Source organism: Seriola aureovittata, chromosome 23 (assembly GCF_021018895.1).
Source record: "Seriola aureovittata isolate HTS-2021-v1 ecotype China chromosome 23, ASM2101889v1, whole genome shotgun sequence".
Taxonomy (NCBI): Eukaryota; Metazoa; Chordata; class Actinopteri; order Carangiformes; family Carangidae; genus Seriola; species Seriola aureovittata.
In genome coordinates this window covers 17,667,034-17,688,548 of record NC_079386.1, presented here as the reverse complement: position 1 = coordinate 17,688,548, position 21,515 = coordinate 17,667,034, and the positions used below count along the sequence as shown (strand labels likewise).

At 40.6% G+C, this 21,515-nt stretch overlaps 2 protein-coding genes and 1 long non-coding RNA gene across 5 annotated transcripts; all 3 read right to left on the bottom strand.

Annotated features, from left to right (window-relative positions):
• Positions 1-809: 809 nt before the first annotated feature.
• Positions 810-6,742, bottom strand: LOC130164164 (protein phosphatase methylesterase 1-like). Its single transcript, XM_056368691.1, has 14 exons — positions 6,517-6,742; positions 5,350-5,539; positions 5,204-5,261; positions 4,828-4,879; positions 4,537-4,691; positions 4,361-4,451; positions 4,207-4,272; positions 4,011-4,134; positions 3,374-3,491; positions 3,187-3,231; positions 1,986-2,050; positions 1,683-1,750; positions 1,431-1,461; positions 810-959 (listed from the first exon to the last, which is right to left on the bottom strand). Exons 1-13 carry the CDS (start codon positions 6,543-6,545, stop codon positions 1,440-1,442), a joined length of 1,083 nt encoding a protein of 360 aa, XP_056224666.1. The 5' UTR covers positions 6,546-6,742; the 3' UTR covers positions 810-959; positions 1,431-1,439.
• A 635-nt stretch (positions 6,743-7,377) lies between these two features.
• Positions 7,378-13,468, bottom strand: LOC130164161 (toll-like receptor 13). Of its 3 annotated transcripts, XM_056368689.1 has the most exons (6): positions 13,282-13,459; positions 12,278-12,325; positions 11,369-11,459; positions 8,907-9,163; positions 8,245-8,362; positions 7,378-8,148 (listed from the first exon to the last, which is right to left on the bottom strand). In XM_056368689.1, exons 3-6 carry the CDS (start codon positions 11,386-11,388, stop codon positions 7,917-7,919), a joined length of 627 nt encoding a protein of 208 aa, XP_056224664.1. In that variant the 5' UTR covers positions 11,389-11,459; positions 12,278-12,325; positions 13,282-13,459; the 3' UTR covers positions 7,378-7,916. The 3 variants fall into 3 exon arrangements, with proteins under 3 accessions (XP_056224664.1, XP_056224662.1, XP_056224663.1); XM_056368687.1 differs by having other exon boundaries at positions 8,907-11,459; positions 13,282-13,468; XM_056368688.1 differs by lacking the exon at positions 12,278-12,325 and having other exon boundaries at positions 8,907-11,459; positions 13,282-13,468.
• A 1,033-nt stretch (positions 13,469-14,501) lies between these two features.
• LOC130164165 (uncharacterized) lies at positions 14,502-17,084 on the bottom strand. The gene is made up of 3 exons (XR_008826575.1): positions 16,872-17,084; positions 15,851-15,898; positions 14,502-15,024 (listed from the first exon to the last, which is right to left on the bottom strand). It is a non-coding gene; the product is annotated as an uncharacterized LOC130164165 (long non-coding RNA).
• Between the last annotated feature and the right edge of the window lie 4,431 nt (positions 17,085-21,515).

Below are 21,515 nucleotides of genomic sequence, written 5' to 3'. Positions count from 1 at the left end.
ACCCGTAATGTCATGTCTTAAGTATTTTGTCTAATGCCATAAAACTTCAACTCTTCGAATATCATTTTACCTTTAGCTACCTAGCTAGCAGTTACTATGAGCATAAGTGCTAGCTAGTTGCTATACCTAGCAGTTTACCACATATTAGAGAAAGTTTTAAAACTAGTGTAGAAAATTGTATAAATAGTTAACTGTGTACCAGATATTTAAGTTGTAAAACCTTAGTTTTGTGCATTTATACTTATTAATCATTGTCACTAACTTTATTAACATTCCAGGGCTGCACTGTTTTATCTTAAGAGTAACATCTACATACAAAATACATTCTCGTTTCGTCTCCTTTCTTGTTCATTTGAGCTGCTTTTAATACATTTATTGATAATTAAATACATTTAAAATGTGATTTAATGGTTTCATTAAGTCTGAAGCTACAGAGAGGGCAGTTACAGCTACTCCGCTAAGCTAGGCTAGTTAGCGCTTAGCAGGACTGGTTTATCTGGTGTTACTTTTTGATCCATTGATTACATTTTTCATGTCGTAAAAAAATGTTACTGAGATGCAAGAGAATCAAAATTGATTTTCTAAAAATGGGAAACAGGAAAGAAAATGTGTAAATTAGTTGTAGCTAAGGTTTTTTCGCTAGCTAGCTCTAAATAGCCGAATTGCAGTCACTGCAGAAAAATCAGATAATAGTTTTATAAAGCATCAAAACCAAATGGAAAGAAGAGTTTGCTCTGATGTAATGTGGTATATTCAATCTTCATCTTAATGTTTCGGTGCAGAACAAACTACACAGCAGGACTCAGTCACATATTGCTCATAGCCACTTTTAGATTTACTGTCACTTTTTCAGCTACTGATTAATGTTGAAGATGGAAGAAAGAAACAGAGGTTTGTGCTGGTGTTCAGGGAAAATGTGGAAGTCGTCATCTCTGAATCTTTAGCTCCTTACTGCTGATCTGAAAGAGAAAGAGAAATAAAGAAAGTGTTCAATAAGTGAAATCCTGCAGTATATAATCAACCAACAAGCATGGAGACCTGTTTGTTTGTTTTTAAATGGCTGGTAGAAGCAAACTAATTATTTCTATTTAAACAGGTTTGTCTGAAAGTTATATTGTCCACAAATTACTAGAAACAGTATTTTTGGCAGCTTTTCCCCCTTTACATCAGTTTTCCTCAGACATAATAAGCTGCAGAGTAGGACTGCATCTTAATTTTCATGTATTTCCTTGGTTTAGTTGTTTTCCTCTGTAAAATAAAAGCAGATTGTGCTTCACATCACAATTTCCAAGACGACGTCTTGTTCTTTCAGCCTTTCAAAACCCAAAGATATTCAGTGCACTGTATAAATGTAATAAAACATCAGAAAACATTCACATTTGAGAAACTAAAGGGAAGTGGGGCCACACAGAACTTAAAACACGTCTTACGTTCAGACCTCATCGCGTGAAGGAGATGGAGCTGCAGAGACAAGAGAACATTTCTCTGAGTTTCACATACAAGTTTAAGTTTTGTTGAAAAGTTGGAGGCTGTTAATTCGACTCTGTAGCTTATTAAAATATAATATAAATGACAAGGTAAAACAAAAGAAGATAATCTGGCTCCTGGTTCACAGAGAGGCAGAAAGCATGAATCACTGCGATGTGTTTGATGCGAGTTCACTGTGTTTTTGTCGGCTGAACCTTTTGGTTTCTCTTCTGGCTTCAGCAAACTTGTGTCTCAGCAGGAAGGAGGCCACAGCCTCAGCCACCTACACACACACACACACACACACACACACACACACACACACACACACACACACACACACACACACACACACACACACACACACACACACACAGAGCAAGGACTTTATGTCAGCGCATGAAACTCTACTGATGGTCATAATATCAATCATCACTGAAGTTTCTTACTCTACAGTGGTTATGTAAAGTTCAGATTCACAGTAACTGTTCTGGGACAGATGTGACGTGTTGTCTTACTTTGTCTGGTGTGTCTTCTTGCACTGCGTGACCACAGGGGGGCAGCACCTGCATCATGAATTTACCTGGAGAGAAAACACCAAGACGGGTGCACACTCTGAGCATCTCTCTCTCTCTCTCGGCCTGTCACTTCCAGCGTGGTTGTTGACTGACAGAACCAGCTGTCTCTGGAGAGGGACTGCCGCCTCAAGGTGTGTGTATCTGTGTTTATCTGAGTGTGAACGTACGTGTCTCCGGGGGGCGACTGTGCAGCAGTGAAGATGTCCTTCACCTTTTCCCTCACAGTGAGTGTAGAAACCCAGTGTGAAAAGAATGTCAGCTATTTCCAATATCACAGTATTTCTCTACGTACACTACATGTCGCGTTCTGTTTCTCCAAGACTACATTTCCCATAAACCCTGCTTCTTTCTCCCTTGTCATTGCTGAGGACTAACATACTGGAGGAGATATTTTTCTTGTTCGGGTTCGATTTGTTTTTAACATATTTCTTGCACTCAGCGTATGACACGACCAAAACGCCTCACACCTTCTCCTGCCCGTGGCTTCTAAAAACTAAATGTCATCTCAAAGGAAGCATTACAACATCACTGAAAGCTAAACCAAGTGCTGTGTAACGAGGTTTAGATTTTGCTGCTGTGACTTTTCAGTACTACGAACCTGTAAAAACCTGAACTATGACCTGACTCCATACCAGCTCGCTGCTTTCAACACTTCCTGTACAGAAGGTTTAGGAGCTCCAGGGCTTCCCTGATTGGTTCGCAAACGAGTCAGACAGTAGATGTTGGAGCTTATTAGCCTGTTAGCATGTGGGTATTACCACTGACTCCTGTTAGTGTTAATAATTCTATCATCTCCAGGTGATTTATTACTTCCTTCCAAAAGTTAATGTTTGTGACCGATCTCCTAAAAGAATTTCTCAGGTTCCCCCGCCAAGCCAGTTAAACTTCTTTACAACCAACAGGAACTAACGTCCAAGAACGTCACAAACTGTAATTCTCCTCCGTGGTGTGGCTTTCTGAAGCCCTGCAAAGATTAGGTGAAATATCCCAAACAAAAACAAACATCAACACTTTATTTCTTTCATGCAACATTAATGAAGTTCGTCTAGGGGATAAATAAAGTATTTATCTATCCATCTTACAACTTATTAAAACTAAAAAATGAAGGATTGCGACTGCATGCGTTGAGTCAGCACCTCACCTTGCATCTGGCCGATAGTCAGATCTCTGTCCAGCCGGTCGATTCCTGGAAAGGAAAGCAGCTTCAGGTAAATTGAGAGATATTTAAATACTTTACTCCAGTGTGAGACAGTTGACAAAAAATTAACACTTTGCCATGTAATAACTTTTAAACTGAAAAGAAAGCACTGAAGTCTTGAAAAACCTACCGGCCAACAACAGGAGTTTGGGCAGGTTGCAGGCCAGGAAGAGGTTGGACGTTCCTCTAAACCAGCCGTCCCAGTACTTTTCTGACTTTGACAGGTCTATACGCCACTTGTACACACTCTGGCATGCAAACACAAACATAAACAGGGCGGTCGGTTAATAAACTTCATAAAAATCCATGAAAAGCAGTAGACATTTAGGTGTGTGCATGCATTTGAGATACAGAAATGTGAGTAGGATACAATGTTATGTCGACAAATCAGGTTGTACTGTCAAATAAATGCAAGACAATGGATTCAGAAGTTGAAATAAGTATTATTAATGTGTGTGTCTGTGCTGTGGTGTTCGGAAAGTCAATGGAAGTTCTTATTCTTATGTGTATTTAGAAGATCAGAGTCAGTCATGTCCTTTCTAATCTGTGTTTGCTGTCTGGTACGGGTTAATGGGAATGTTTAGGGTAACATAAATAATGTAAGTCAATAAAATGACCTTAAAGTATCACAACACATATTATCTCATGTAGAGACTAAATCAGTGAAGCGGTTAACAGGAATAAGATGTGGTGGTAATGAATATTACTTGACCATCAGTGTTTCTGTGCGGACGTTTTCACACCTGACCTTCTGAGCTGAGGCTCACCTCTGACACAGCGTTTTCTTTGTCGTTGACGTAGCTCTGATCGTAGAACTCTTCGTTGTGCTCGACGACCACGTCGGTCGCCGGGCTGGCCTGCTCCAGAGCGTCAGTCTCCTCCACCTCGCATCTAACGGGCAGTGAGCAAGTTAGGATGGGTTTAATGTATCTCGGGACACCTCACCAATCTGCGCCAGCCTACCTTTTGATCTGACCAACCATCGAGACTCTGGCAGATTCCAGGTTCCTGATTTGTCCGCTCTTGACACTGAGAGGAGAACAAAGGAGGAAAACCGACTCGTTAGTTAGAGGCGCTTGAAATGACACAAGGTGCAAACGTGGCCTTAAGTTCTCACCTCCACTCGATAGCATGGTCCATGGACTTGAAGGACTTGGGTCTTCCCTTCAGGAAGTTCTGTATGCTGTGGAGTGCATCCATCGCGCTGCCTGCAGGAGGACCGGAAGACTGAGTACATTTATAAACATCAAGACGTGCATCTACTGCTCTCTACTCTAATCCACTCGCACTCACCTTCTACGACGTCTATGGCAACCAGACCCACGGTGGTCGGTACCAACATGTTGCTGGCTGTATGCACCGCGATTGCCCCACCAACGCCGTGGCCAATCAGCACGATGGGGGGAGGGGTCTCGCCGTAGCAGGCTCGAATCACATTGGCTACGTCGCTGAGCAGCGATAATGGATAATAAGAGAGTATAGCTGTATTTGAAGCATCACTAGGAGTGTGCAAGCAGTAGATAGACAATAGATTAAGGGATTTAACAGAAGCTCAGTAGCTTGTGTCTTTGTGAGTGCTGTTACCTGGACATAGTTTGAGTTGAGAAGTCATCTGATTGGCGAACCAGCGTAGCACCTTCACAGAGAACAAAATCTTACAATAATGCAACTAAAATTTCTTTAGATGATTGAGAAAACATCACAGGCTTTGTAGCAGCTGAAAATCCAAAAGCGCTAAAACCAGCCTGATAAATTAATTTAATGTTAAATGTGTGGTGTAAAGTCCAGTAACATGAGCAAAGGAAAGATTATAAAACATGTTTCGATGTTGGCAAGAGCTTGAAGTTATTCTAATACCCTGAAGTATTTCAACTGTTTGGAAAATTTGTCCCGTAATTGCTATTTTCCGCAGAGACTAATCCAGGTCAAACACAGTCGCTGCATCTGTATCGAGCCTCACCGTGACCCCTGAGATCCATGGCAAGTACCCTGCAGGTCACTCTGCTGGCGATGGCTGTCTGCAACACAGATAAACACCAGGACACGCCGCTGAGGAGGGTGAAGCCACCATCAATCAACCAACCAATTGCTACCACAGATACTCACAGTGAAGACGGCCCAGGACAGGGCCGAGTGTCCTCCTCCATGCAGCAGAACCAGTACAGGTCCATCACTCCCCGCTTTATAGATCCTGAAGACGTCCCCGCTGTCGGCCAGCCCCACGCTCACATCCTCCATCTGGTCAAAATACTCCCGCCACGACACCGGCGAGTAGTCAAGCTTACGGCCAACCTCACTGGTCGACATGTAGACACAGAAACACACACATTGTTTACTACCTACACAGACTGTTTACTCTTAGCAAGAACATACCCCAGCACATAATCAGTTAATAACGTAAGATACTGATATCTTTTAGTATGTCTAATATCTAATTCTGACAGTCATTGTGTTCGGTGGTCAGTTGGCTCGCTAACTAGCATACCTAGCTTGCTAAATGCTACAGTAGCTAGTCTGAACGAGTTATGTCTGCTAGGCTAACTAGCTAACGCATAACTTGAGTGGTGAAGTTATTCACATATGATGATCTTTTTGTGGTTTGTACTGAAATCTAATGTTGCTTAGCTAGCTTGTCATCTGTTTCAGCTAGCGACCAGCGGCCCAGCTGTGGTAGGTCTGTATTGATGTTGAATGTGCTTGGCTAGTTTATTAAACGATTGATTGGTTTTTCACATTAAGTGGCTATGAGTTCAGGTCTTAGTCGTAGCATAAATTGGCTTAAGGAGCAGCAATTTGTGCAAATAATTTGTGAATCAAATCACTAAGCTAACTGCAATTCCCATGTTTGGTAGAAGTCACTGGAACTTTTTACTGGTTTCCTTTTGAGAACTGAAAAGTTCCAAGTTAAATCCCCAAAATGTCAAATAAACATGGCTGACAACTTTGACAACAAGCGTCAAAAAGAAGGAAGAATCAAAGTAAATGTGAGCAGCTTTACAGGAACACCTAATGAACTCATGTGGGCAGACATGGTGCCAACAGTGACTTATCTAAAAGTGAATGTAACATTTCAAATTCAGCAACGTATTGAATCCAGCAACTTTTCTTTCAACCTTTTCCCCAAGTATAAATTGAGAGAGAAATCCTGCCTGCAGTTATTCAGTTCAAGCCTCACAATTTTAAATACAGTCCAATAAAAATTTCTAAATGAGATTCTGTTGTTGCTAATCTGCCTAAAAAAAGTTGTTCCTTGGTTTCGGAGAGGTGACTTACTGCTCTGTATCAAAGTTCTCCTCCCACATGCTGCGTCTCAGCAGGAAGACGTCCCAACGACGGCTGGTTATCTTCAGTCTGGTGTGTTTCAGTGTGTGTGAATGAGTTCTGTATATAAATGTGTGTGTGTGTCTGTGTGAGGTAATTAAGCAGGTTTTTCCTCAATAATCACAGCACAGCAGAAAGAGATGCTCCTCGTTCTGTCCACCGTGTCCCACGTCCATCGACCAAATAACAAAGGAAGGTGGCTGACTGCTGGTGTAAGAACACACACACACACACACACACACACACACACACACACACACACACACACACACACAGACAATCCAGTCATCTGTTGTTGTCAGGTAGCATCACTGCTGCAGCATCCAATTGGCTATGACAGTTAAAGTGGGTGGGACATAGGGTTGAGAGTCAAATGTGTCTGATCTATAGAGGCTTCAGTTACGTCACTTACCTGCCGACAGCCTCAGGTAGATGGTGGCAGAACTTTGGAGAAGTCTAATAAAGGTCTTTGATTCCATTGGATAAAAGCAGGGAGATAAATATTCATTCCAACTTATCCAACACAGGTGTATCTAAAAGTAGTAGCCAAAAACACAGCTGACAAAAAGCTCACTCGCCCTCGGGGTTGCACACTCAAAACTACATGATTGTTTCTTAATCTAATTTTTTGTGTATTCGTTGAAAGATTGTCACCGTGTCAAAGTACTATCTCTCTCTTTGTCACACACATACACATGCAGGCAGCCCTCAGGTGGCAGTGACAGACAGCTATAGTATCCAGGTAACCACCGGTGTGCTGTTGTGAACGAGATGAGACTAAATGTCAATCAGAAAAACCACAATCTGTTACAGTTCAGCACCTATTTTATTTGCAATTACAGTGGATCAAAAATGAAGCGATACAACAGCAATGTAATGTTGGTGTAGATAAAGTCTGGGGATTTAAACACACAGACACAGATTAAAAAAAGGACTGTATGGACATTTTTTTCCCCTCATTTCTGGTTTTGAAGGTAAATTCAAAGACCTGAAATTAAACCAATCTCAAGCCGCGCCTCAGAAACTAAAAGGTTCCTGTGGTCCATTGATGTCTGCGTTTCCACTGCGGCCTAAAGTCCTGGGAAGACATAACATTATTCACAGCACTTTGAGGACATAACATGAACAAAATTGCGTCCTGTATATATTCTATACAGGATGCAGCATTTATATATATTATATGTGACGGGTGGCAACTCGACAATGTTAGTAAGTACTACCCCCCGACCAGCTACCTTTTTGGGGGTCGATCAATTACCCCGGAACTAAATTTATACCCTGGTTCCTGCAGTCGAATAGCGCATAGTTCCTCAAAAGGTTCCTGGGGAAAGTTCCTGCGGTGGAAACGTGACTTAAATGAAGCTTGGTTGTTCAGTGAGGAGGTGTGTTTGCTCAGATGTCTCTAGAGCTCGCCATATGTTCATCCAGAACGCTCCAGTATGTTGTCCGGCCTTTAGCCAGCTCAGGTAGGTGCATCTCTTCACCAGACTCCTCATGCGTAAGTACGGAGATAGCTGCTGGGCCGGGATGTCCTCCAGGAACAGCAGGATCAACACGTCCTCCTGCTCGTCAAACAGACGGAAGCTGCAGAGAGATCACACGGGGCAGATGCTTGAATCAGATTGGGAACTGGTGAGACAACAGCATGATATGAAAGGACAGGAAGTCAGTGCCCCCCACCTGGCCATCTGGATCTCCCTGGAGCACCACTCGCTCTGCAGGTAGTGCCGGCTGATCACACAGATTGTCTTCCTGCTGCCATAGATGGCGTCTGTGATGTTGTCTACGATGGGCTTACCTGTGGAAACAACAGCCCCTTTCAGTGAAGCAATTCTCTTTGTTAAAGGCGGTTTCATACCGTGGCATTGTGAATGAAAAGGTTGGTGTGACTTTTTCTACATGGCTCAAGGTTGAATGATAATAGAGCAAATTCTTTGACTAGGAAATAATGAGGACAACCCAAATGCACCTTTAGTTTTGGCGTTTCTGAGACACAACCATCTCATTTGCAGGTTCAGGTCCTCTAAAGGATGCACCTTGCTTCCTACCTACTGTCCCTGAAAGGATCTATCCCCTGGATTTGGACACAGCTTCTCTCACATCACATGATGTACAGAGAGTACAGGGGCCTTCAGCAAAAAAAAGGGTCATATGCATAAATTGCAAAAAAAAAAAAAGCACTCAACAAGCAAACAGTCTCTAGCCAAAAAGGGGATGTGAACTTGACCTCAACAACCTCACTGTAAATTCTGTAAAATAGGAAGAGAGAAGTAGAAATGGGTCTGTGTGGTTGTTGCTGCTGTAAAACAACATCAGTTTCAAGTCAAATAAAGTGTTTGTACCTGGTTCAAAGTCTCTGTGGTGCAGACAGAGCCTCCAGCCCTGTTGTCCCTCCAGCACTGGAAGCAGCTCTCTGTAGACCCAGGCCTCATCGTGAACATTATAGGAAACAAATGCATCATACTGGGGAGGAGTTCCCTCCTTCCTCCTCCTCTTATCATACAGGAAGGCCAGGAAGAGGTAGTAGGCGTAAGTTAGGTGCCACCTCAGGAAGTAGTAGATGAAAGACACAAGGAGAGTAAGCACGACCAGAAAAGTGCTGGAAATGAAGCAGAGGAAGTTAGCGTCCACCCAACAGGCGTGGATGTCAAAGTCCAGGAACTTCTGTCCCTGTTCTCTAATAGGAAAGGCACAGGTATACTGGTGACCATTAACAACCTGAGTCCAGTTGTTGCTCAGCACCCACTGGTTAAAGCCAGAATTGGAGCAGTCGCATGTTAAAGGGTTACCAGTCAGGTCCAGATATGTCAAGGCAGGGAGGGACTGGAAGACAAAGTCAGTGATGATCAACAGCTCATTCTCAGTAATTTTCAACCAACTGAGCGCCTGAAGGTTGGCTGGAGTCAGGAAATCTAAAGACCTGAATTTATTGTTGGAGAGATCGAGTGCCTGCAGGTTTGGGATTGACCAGAACAGTTTGGGGTCTAAATGTGACAGATCACAGTTGATTATCTGAAGACTCCTCAGTTGGGGAGTGTATTTAAATGTGTCTGGGTTTATTGCCTTCATGAAGAACCTGTCCGTCATTAAGTACTCTAAAGATTTCAGACCCCTGAACAGATCTGGTGAAATGTTAGGATGATTTGAGTCATAAACTTTGAGTACAAGCTTCTTCAATTTTGGTAAATATGAAAAAGGTGGCTCATCATTTTCTTGAGAAGTCCTCTGGTTCCAGTTATAAGTAAGATGTAGCGTTAGGTTTTCTAAGCGTGGTAGTCCTCTGAAAAACTCTCTCTCACACCGACAAAGTGAAAGAGTAAGAGTTTGGAGATCATCAAGTCCCTCGAAAGCCCCGTCATACACATTATAGTATACGTCTGATTCTAAATCCAAAAAACTGAGGGAAGACAGATTCCTAAATTCTCCTTGCATAAGCTTTAAATGACCATTACTGCGCAAATTCAAAGATTCTAGTTTCCACAAATTAACTTTGAAGGTATTGACAAAAGCAAAAAGGGCATTTTTTCCAATATTTAGGATTTTTAAGTCATTCAGATTTTGAAAAACACATCCTTTAAGTTTTGAAATGCGATTGTTGTTGAGATTAAGGATGGTTAACCTTGTCAAATTCTTGAAGTTGAGACAATCAAGTTCACTTATGAAGTTGGACTCCAGGTTCAGGGTTTCCAGTTTAGAAAGCCCTTGAAGTGCCAGTGGCGGTTTAGACAGTTGGTTGCGGTCCAACTCCAAAACTCTGAGCTGTGTTACTGATCCGAGTGAGTGCTCAGACATCTTAGACAGCTCATTAGAAGATAAAGTTAGTTCAGTGAGCTGAGAACAAGACCACAGCAGGTTATCATCTAAAGTGCCAATTCTGCTGTTCGTTACACGAAGAGTTCTCAGAGAAGGAATTTGGCAGGCGATGTCTATGAGGCCTTCGTCTACCCACTCCTTCATGAAAAACAGTTGAAGATTTTGCAACGAGTCAGCGGTCTGCAGAATTGCTTCGTACGACTCAAAGCTAATATAATTTCCGCTAAAGGACAAACTGGTCAGGCTCCTCAGAAAGGTCTTGTTCGACACATCCCACTCGATGTCGCTGCTACACTTGCACAAGTCGAGAGACTGCAAATAAGGGAAGACGTCTTTTGTGATGCTGAACCTTCTCAGCGGGTTCAAATTTAGCTGCAGTAACCTGAGGTTTGAGACGTTAAAAGGCAGGTCTTCTGATTGAAAAGAGGTGAACTTGTTATACCCCATCATCAAATTATGTAAAGTTGGTATTTTTAAAAGTGGAGCGATATCTGTGATTTTATCTAGTTGGTTAGCGCCCAGTATTACTGTCTCAATGTTGACCAGGGACTGGAAGGCCACAGGGGAGATGTAAGAGATATGGTTGCCATACAGAGATAGTGTTACTAATTTAGACAGTCCCTGAAACACGTCATCTGTCAGGTTCCTGAGTTTATTTTCATCCATGATGAGAACCTTTAACTCAGTCAAGTCTGTGAAAGCTCCGTCGTCAATGTGTGAAATCAAATTAAATTGAACTTCTACAACTCGGACCTTTGATAAACCTCTTAAATCTGTCACCGTGATCTTTGCAATTTGATTTGAGGCAAGATTTAAACTTGTGGCATTTTTGGGAATGTCATCTGGAATAGCAGTGAGGTAATGATCATTGCATGTAACCAACATGTTATTTGCATTTTCAGGATAGGCAATAGTGCAGTTTTTCAGTGAGAAAGCCAGTAAGGGATTAAGATGAAGCATGCAAGACAGAAGTGAGAAAAGTAGCAGAGACCAACTTCCTGTAGTTTCCATGATGACGTTTAGGGACAGTACATCTTCACTCCATTGTGGGCGGAGAATATTTTTTCCTGCACATGCGGAAGCTAAAAAAAAAAAAAGAAGAGAAATAAGACAGTTACTTGAAAACCTGATGAGTTAGCTCAACTCAAACTATTTGAGGAAACTGATTGCCTTATATCATTTAAGTTTATTAACTCAAACAAATGAAGTACACACACACACATATATATAAATACACACTAAGTTCATTTAAGTGAACAGATTGCCTTAAACCTTTTAAGTTGCAGTAACACAATACAAACAACCAGGACTGAAACAGCTTCAGTTCATTTAGTTGACATTTTCAATGTTCAAACATGTTCATGTTCACAACACTTAATAATTCTCCATAAATGTTTAAAACACTTTAGGAAACTTTTCAAAAAAATATCCTGAATAAAAGAAGAATAGCATAGTACAAACTACAAATTCAAATGTCAACTAACAGCTTCCTATTGATTAATCAAACAGTATCTGGCTAAACACGGAAATCTGCGCTGAGAAGGCACATTATGCGCAACAGTAAAATAAGGTATGCTGACCAACAACTTTTAAGCATGCAACCCAAAAGACAATTTTCATACAGTAACACTTTCAGAATCTGACGTTCAACAATAAAAACTTGTTCCCATATTTACTCCAGCTTATTTTTCAGGGCCTCTAACTTAGATTTGAGTTGGTTTCTCCCATCATCAAGTTTTAAGAAGACAATCTGGAGAAACTCAAAGAAATCACATAGCTTCAAGCGTAGATCAGTCCAAACAAAATCACCAGTGGATCTGTCCAAGATCCGAGAGACATTACAACTTGTTCCTTAAGGATGATTGACACATGGTTTTAAAGGGAATTTCTCTTCACTGACCACTGGCACCGGAGCCACTGCTCCCTCCTGGGCTACCTCCAACTTGTCCTGAAAGTGAATATAAATTCAGTATGAAAAACGAATTGTCCAAATTACCAAGCTAATAAAACAGGCTACCACGGCTTTCAACATTGCTTGCAAATTTTTTACATACAAGTAAGTGCAATATCATTAAAAGGCACAAAGTGTAAACCAAGAGTAAAAGATCGCCCAAAGTATTTTTCAAACCGCATTTGACAGTTGTAAGGATCTGTCATGTAAACGCTTTCAGAGTTGACTCAAGTGCAAGCAATAATAATCTACATAATAAGTAAATGAGACAGAGAAGGGAGAAAACTTAATAACAGACAGAGCAAATGAGTAGCTAAGTATTATAAGACATGTTGATTATTGTTTATGTTTTGCCCTCACATATGTACTCACATGTTGCCATTGAGCAGTCCTGCAGTTTTTATTGATTTGCTAGAATTACTTCTATGATTAGGTGATTATAAATTATCAGTGATTAGATGAAAGTAATGGATACAAATACTTTGAAAGTATCTTGCATTAGCTTAATTTGACTGGATTGATATGAGGGTGAGAGCTAACACACTTTCATCAATATTCACTTTTTCAATTGAACAGAGCAAGTCAACCCGCTGCCTGATTTTACAACACTAGTTAAATTAGCTAACCGAAGTTAGAAAGTCAGTTAGTTTTTCCTTTTCTCTCTGAATTAGAAGGCATGACCAATCAAGCTAACGCTAGCGCGCTAACGGTTAAAATAAAAAGATTCAAACTCTAGCCAACGACAACTTTACCGGACGAATGAGGTTTGCCACGGTTGTCAAAGCACCGACGATGAACATTTTTCTGAAGCAATAAAACAAGACTTTGACGCGCTTGCAATACAAGCTAATATCCGGACAACCACGTGAGCATGTCTCAGTGCTAGCACAGTGTGGTCGAGCTACTTGAAAAGTGAGCCAAATTATGAAAAAAAAAAACAGAAACAACGTTACCTCACGTGGAAGACGAAGCCGTGTCCTTGCCGCTGTGTTCCGGTTCGGTGAACAAATTATCTCTGAGGCAAAACAGGTTGTGTTGCTGTGAAGTTCATCCATTCTTCGCTCCGTCATTTAAAAACCTGGACGCAACCGCTGTCCCTGTATGCGTGACGTGTGCAAAGTGAGCGCGAGACACCTGGCCGCCAACACTCAATCAACTCATCGATAAAAAATATTCACATTTGTGCGGCTAGAACTATTTTAATATTACTATGAACATTACATTTTTATATAACTCACCTGTTTAAACTGTATTAATTAATTTTTAATTATTATATTTTATATATATTAGTTCTGCATAATTGACGGTACGCGCCCCTCCTTTTTATCTATTTTGGATTAGCCGGGAGTTAGGGGCGGAGTCAGGTACCGGCAAGATGGCGACGACGGAATTGAGCTTCAAAACCGCTCTTCAAAAACCTATGGGTGACGTCACGGAGGCTACGTCCATCTTTATTTACAGTCTATGGGCTTGACTAATAAATTTTAGTGATTATAGACAAGACTGTTACTCTTTCAAAATTTAAGCCATGTCATTTTAAAGGAACATAAAAGTTATTTTGGACAGATTCATTGTTTTATTTGAACACAACGTTATGTTTTTATAACCTGAAATAAAAAAAATGTCAAGAAATAGAAATAATAAAGTCAACTCAGAGGAAATGAATTAATGCAACAAACTGGAATTACATAAACATGCTTTAAATGCTCCAAAAATGGAAGTACACTTAAAACAACTGAGTAACTACATCAAAAACCTGTTTTTGAGTAAAGTCAAATTTGTGGAAATGAGTTACTCCAACTTTTTTTGAGGATTAAGTAATATTAACTTACAACTGACAACCAATTTCTTGTCACTTCACTGTTTAATATTCAATATAGTATAAAATACATAATTTAAGTATGTTTAACTGATAACACTTCTCTACTTTTACTTAAGATAGGGAATGCTCTTTATAAAGAAGTATTTACATATGAACTTACCAGGCTCATCCACTGCTATTTCTCAGCCTAGTTTTACAAGTTTGAGACGGACTTCAAGTTAAGGCAAAACTTGACTTCTACTTATCTCGGCAAACACTTTAGACTGACGTGTTACACGACAGTTCTTCCACGAAGAGGAAGAACTAGTTGTTTCAAGATTTATATTTAGTCAAAATAGAAATGGAGGAAGTTGTTTCTACTATCTGAACTGCTAGCGATACGTTGACTGAACTCCTATCTAAACATTTAAAAAAAAGAGGTAGTCAAAACAAAAATATGTGGCAAAGGGAGGAAGAGGAAGACGCAGAAGAAAAAATGAATGGAGAAGAACAGCGAGACGAGAAAGGAGGACAAAAACAGAATAAGAGGAAGAAGAGCAGGAGAACAAGCATGATGATGATGATGGCTGATCTCAGGCCCCCTCTCTCCTCCCTCTCCCTCCTCCTTTTATTTATTCATAAATGCATCCTCTGGTAGAGCAACAAGGAGGAACAAACGAGGGAGCAGCTGAATCTTTCCTCTGCCCCTCGGCACACCGTCGTCAGGCAGCAAGATGGGATTTCCACGCCTCTGTCGACCAGTGCTGGCGTCTGTGGTCTCTGAATAGGTACGTAGGCAGAGACCAACTTCCTGTAGTTTCCATGATGACGTTTAGGGACAGTACATCTTCACTCCATTGTGGGCGGAGAATATTTTTTCCTGCACATGCGGAAGCTAAAAAAAAAAAGAAGAGAAATAAGACAGTTACTTGAAAACCTGATGAGTTAGCTCAACTCAAACTATTTGAGGAAACTGATTGCCTTATATCATTTAAGTTTATTAACTCAAACAAATGAAGTACACACACACACACACATATATATATAAATACACACTAAGTTCATTTAAGTGAACAGATTGCCTTAAACCTTTTAAGTTGCAGTAACACAATACAAACAACCAGGACTGAAACAGCTTCAGTTCATTTAGTTGACATTTTCAATGTTCAAACATTTTCATGTTCACAACACTTAATAATTCTCCATAAATGTTTATTTAAAACACTTTAGGAAACTCTTCAATAAAATATCCTGAATAAAAGAAGAATAGCGTAGTACAAACTACAAATTCAAACGTCAACTAACAGCTTCCTATTGATTAATCAAACAGTATCTGGCTAAACACGGAAATCTGCACTGAGAAGGCATATTATGCGCAACAGTAAAATAAGGTATGCTGACCAACAACTTTTTAGCATGCAACCCAAAAGAAAATTTTCATACAGTAACACTTTCAGAATCTGACGTTCAACAACAAAAACCTGTTCCCATATTTACTCCAGCTTATTTTTCAGGGCCTCTAACTTAGATTTGAGTTGGTTTCTCGCATCATCAAGTTTTAGGAAGACAATCTGGAGAAACTCAAAGAAATCACATAGCTTCAAGCGTAGATCAGTCCAAACAAAATCACCAGTGGATCTGTCCAAGATCCGAGAGACATTACAACTTGTTCCTTAAGGATGATTGACACATGGTTTTAAAGGGAATTTCTCTTCACTGACCACTGGCACCGGAGCCACTGCTCCCTCCTGGGCTACCTCCAACTTGTCCTGGAAGTGAATATAAGTTCAGTATGAAAAACTAATTGTCCAAATCACCAAGCTAATAAAACAGGCTACCACGGCTTTCAACATTGCTTGCAAATTTTTTACATACAAGTAAGTGCAATATCATTAAAAGGCACAAAGTGTAAACCAAGAGTAAAAGATCGCCCAAAGTATTTTTCAAACCGCATTTGACAGTTGTAAGGATCTGTCATGTAAACGCTTTCAGAGTTGACTCAAGTGCAAGCAATAATAATCTACATAATAAGTACATGAGACAGAGAAGGGAGAAAACTTAATAACAGACAGAGCAAATGAGTAGCTAAGTATTATAAGACATGTTGATTATTGTTTATGTTTTGCCCTCACATATGTACTCACATGGTTGCCATTGAGCAGTCCTGCAGTTGTTATTGATTTGCTAGAATTACTTCTATGATTAGGTGATTATAAATTATCAGTGATTAGATGAAAGTAATGGATACAAATACTTTGAAAGTATCTTGCATTAGCTTAATTTGACTGGATTGATATGAGGGTGAGAGCTAACACACTTTCATCAATATTCACTTTTTCAATTGAACAAAGCAAGTCAACCCGCTGCCTGATTATACAACACTAGTTAAACTAGCTAACCGAAGTTAGAAAGTCAGTTAGTTTTTCCTTTTCTCTCTGAATTAGAAGGCATGACCAATCAAGCTAACGCTAGCGCGCTAACGGTTAAAATAAAAAGATTCAAACTCTAGCCAACGACAACTTTACCGGACGAATGAGGTTTGCCACGGTTGTCAAAGCACCGACGATGAACATTTTTCTGAAGCAATAAAACAAGACTTTGACGCGCTTGCAATACAAGCTAATATCCGGACAACCACGTGAGCATGTCTCAGTGCTAGCACAGTGTGGTCGAGCTACTAGAGGAGCCTGGTTTGAAAAGTGAGCCAAATTATGGAAAAAAAAAAAACAGAAACAACGTTACCTCACGTGGAAGACGAAGCCGTGTCCTTGCCGCTGTGTTCCGGTTCGGTGAACAAATTATCTCTGAGGCAAAACAGGTTGTGTTGCTGTGAAGTTCATCCATTCTTCGCTCCGTCATTTAAAAACCTGGACGCAACCGCTGTCCCTGTATGCGTGACGTGTGCAAAGTGAGCGCGAGACACCTGGCCGCCAACACTCAATCAACTCATCGATAAAAAATATTCACATTTGTGCGGCTAGAACTATTTTAATATTACTATGAACATTACATTTTTATATAACTCACCTGTTTAAACTGTATTAATTAATTTTTAATTATTATATTTTATATATATTAGTTCTGCATAATTGACGGTACGCGCCCCTCCTTTTTATCTATTTTGGATTAGCCGGGAGTTAGGGGCGGAGTCAGGTACCGGCAAGATGGCGACGACGGAATTGAGCTTCAAAACCGCTCTTCAAAAACCTATGCGTGACGTCACGGAGGCTACGTCCATCTTTATTTACAGTCTATGGGCTTGACTAATAAATTTTAGTGATTATAGACAAGACTGTTGCTCTTTCAAAATTTAAGCCATGTCATTTTAAAGGAACATAAAAGTTATTTTGGACAGATTCATTGTTTTATTTGAACACAACGTTATGTTTTTATAACCTGAAATAAAAAAAATGTCAAGAAATAGAAATAATAAAGTCAACTCAGAGGAAATGAATTAATGCAACAAACTAGAATTACATAAACATGCTTTAAATGCTTCAAAAATGGAAGTACACTTAAAACAACTGAGTAACTACATCAAAAACCTGTTTTTGAGTAAAGTCAAATTTGTGGAAATGAGTTACTCCAACTTTTTTTGAGGATTAAGTAATATTAACTTACAACTGACAACCAATTTCTTGTCACTTCACTGTTTAATATTCAATATAGTATAAAATACATAATTTAAGTATGTTTAACTGATAACACTTCTCTACTTTTACTTAAGATAGGGAATGCTCTTTATAAAGAAGTATTTACATATGAACTTACCAGGCTCATCCACTGCTTTTTCTCAGCCTAGTTTTACAAGTTTGAGACGGACTTCAAGTTAAGGCAAAACTTGACTTCTACTTATCTCGGCAAACACTTTAGACTGACGTGTTACACGACAGTTCTTCCACGAAGAGGAAGAACTAGTTGTTTCAAGATTTATATTTAGTCAAAATAGAAATGGAGGAAGTTGTTTCTACTATCTGAACTGCTAGCGATACGTTGACTGAACTCCTATCTAAACATTTTAAAAAAAGAGGTAGTCAAAACAAAAATATGTGGCAAAGGGAGGAAGAGGAAGACGCAGAAGAAAAAATGAATGGAGAAGAACAGCGAGACGAGAAAGGAGGACAAAAACAGAATAAGAGGAAGAAGAGCAGGAGAACAAGCATGATGATGATGATGGCTGATCTCAGGCCCCCTCTCTCCTCCCTCTCCCTCCTCCTTTTATTTATTCATAAATGCATCCTCTGGTAGAGCAACAAGGAGGAACAAACGAGGGAGCAGCTGAATCTTTCCTCTGCCCCTCGGCACACCGTCGTCAGGCAGCAAGATGGGATTTCCACGCCTCTGTCGACCAGTGCTGGCGTCTGTGGTCTCTGAATAGGTACGTAGGCACCGAGGGAGAGGGGGAATCAATGAAATGTAATGATTTACATAGTGCTGTTATGTTCATGTGATGTTGTCTGTGATAACCAGTAGTGAGATTACAATGACTTTATGCTTATTGTGGTATTTACCATAAATGAAGCTGCTCTTTTTTCCCATCAATCCTATTATATCAATGCAGGGACTTGCAGTGTGTCATGCTTAATGTTATTTCATCTGTAATGAAACACGTACTTTATTCATCTCAGGAAGAAACTGCAGTTAAATGTCAACTTTGTCACAAATATGATTTTATAAAAGTGTGACATTCTTATAAAATGATACACAAAGTTTTATCCATTTAATAAATTGATTTGTGCATTAGGTCATGTCAGATTTATTAATGTAGTTCATGTAATGATTTTGTTTTCAATTGCTTTACAATATGTACAGGATATATTATCCTTTGGCCCTTGATTAAGACAAGGAAACACCTACTTTACATTACTGATGGTTTACATATTTAATGATGAATGTGGACGTGTCGGGCGCAGCAGCGGAACGGCAAACAAGAGTGAAACTGGATCCCGAGAGGATTCATCGGATTGACAGAAAATAGCTGTTGGAAAGGACAGAAATGCCAAATAACTGAATTGAAATTTAGCAGCCAGGGAAAACCTATTAAAATTTAATTTCATTATATGAGTCATAACAATACAGGATGGCATTACAGAGGAGTATTTCTTTTACTGGTAGCATGATAAATTGATACCAAATCATTCAAAAATTTTGTTATCTTTCTCAGAAATAAGAAGAACTGCACTATTTTGGGTGTCATTCATTCTGACAGGTAGAATTATGTACAGTACAACACATAGCTTTATATTTCAATTTGTTGTACATTTTGTTCTCCTCTCATTGTTTACTTTTTTGTATCTGTATAGAGATATATTTGTTTTTTATTTATAGGTAGTTTTTCCATTTTTATTTCTTACTCCTATACTTGCTTCATCCTTCATCCTCTTTCTTCTTGCATTGTAACACCTGATAATTGTGATTTTATCTTATTAACCATTTGTTTCTCCATCTGTCCAATCAGGTGCTGACTTTCAATTTCCAAATTCTACAAACAAAATTCAAGCTGTTTTCTGGTTTCTACTGGACAGTCATCATCATCATGCAAACCTCTCCAGATGTTTCTAAGCGAGAGAAGGAGGTCGGTGAATTGGAGTGTCCCATTCCAGGGGAGGCAGGTTTTGCAGATGCCCTCGTCAACACAGTTCCTAATGCCAACTGGGGGGCGGAGCCTAACTTCAACCTCAATCTCAATCTGACCTCGCCAAGCAACCCCCGCCCTGCCGCAGAGACTTTAAAGCTGCATGGAGGGAACAAAAAGAGCAATGGGGATAAAGGAAGTGGGAAACATGGGACAAAAGAAGTAGCTATTGCAGCAACTGGGAAGTCGACAAGTATCGTGACAACCACTGAAACGTCACCAGGAGAGAGAGATGATCCATCGCAGCAAAAAAGCAGAATTCCAGCTTTGTGTCGCTCACAAACAGCCGAGGCGTCGGTGAACAGCAGGGGAGATCAAAGGCTGAAATCCCCAAACCCCAAACATACCTCAACACTCAGTCCCAAGACAAACACACGCAGCAACATGGCAGCAAGCCCAAAACCATGCCGGGTGGATCAAACAGCAAGTGCCACTAGCCCCAGAATGACTGAAAAAGTCAAAACACAAACGCTAGGAGTGGAGTCTGCAAGCATCTCAAACACTAGACCACATCCTGGTCTGACCACTAAAATAGCAACAGAGACCACAAACAAAATAACAGTGAGCCTAAAAATGCAAATGAATCGAAGAGAGGATGAGGGAAATGAAATTAACATTGAGACACGGTCACCAAAAACTCTTCCTGTGAGCCCAAAAGGAGATTCAAACATTGTCAGTCCAAAGCTGGTCAGTCGAACCCCAACAGTGACAACCCAAACCCAAAAACAAGATACAGCAAGCACGACTACCAAGTCAAGCGAACGAGCCAGCCACGACTCAAAGGCTGAATCAGCTCTTCTTAGTGCCAAGACCCTTCAACTGAGCTCCGTTAGTCCCAAACCATCTGCGCAGAGAAGAGCCACTGGGACCAAAAACAGTAACATGTCAGGGTCCAAGGAGTATCTTGATGGTAAAGACTCAAGTGCTGGGTCTGGATCCAAAACCAGCTCCAAATCCAGTTCAAATTCCAAAGCCACAGCGATGACCAAGGACAGTTTGGATTCTAAAATTGGCACAGATTCCAAAGCCAGTCCTGATACTAAATCCACAATGTGGTCCAGAGATAGTCTGGATTCTAAGAGTCATTCTGCTTCCAAAACCAGTTTGGGATCGAAGGACAGTTTAGACTCTAAAAATGGGTCCAACTCCAAAGCCAGCCCCAACTCTAAGTCCAGGATGGGTTCCAGAGATAGCCTTAATCCGAAAACTACAATTGAAAACAAAACAAGTTCTGGACCTAAAATAAGTCTCGATTCTAAGACAGTTGTGGGTTCGAAATCTGGCATGGGGTCAAAGGATCACCCAGATCCCAAAGCTCAGACTCCTCCAGACTCTAAAACCAGTCCAAGTTTTAAACCCGGCCCTGAGCTGAATCTCATCTCTAGTTCGAATGCCCTCTCCAGTTCTAAACCTGGTCCAACCCGGTCATCTTCAAAACCTACTCTGACGGCCTCTGGTTCTAAGACAGACCTTGTGAGATCTATTTCCCCATCATCTTCTGGAACTGGTCTCTCTGGGTCCAAAGAAGACAACTTCAAGGCTGCAGGCTCCTGTTCTAAGCCCGGTCCAAACCCTAAAGCTGGATCAGAGTCTACCAAGCCTGTACCTGTTCGATCTAGTTCAAGGTCAGCTTTGGAAAATTTGTCTTCCCCCTTGGCACTCTCACCTAGACCTGGTTCAGCAAGTAAGAGTCCTGGATCTGGTCCTGGTAGAAGTTTTGGGTATTATCTATCTGGACCAAGCAAGGAGGT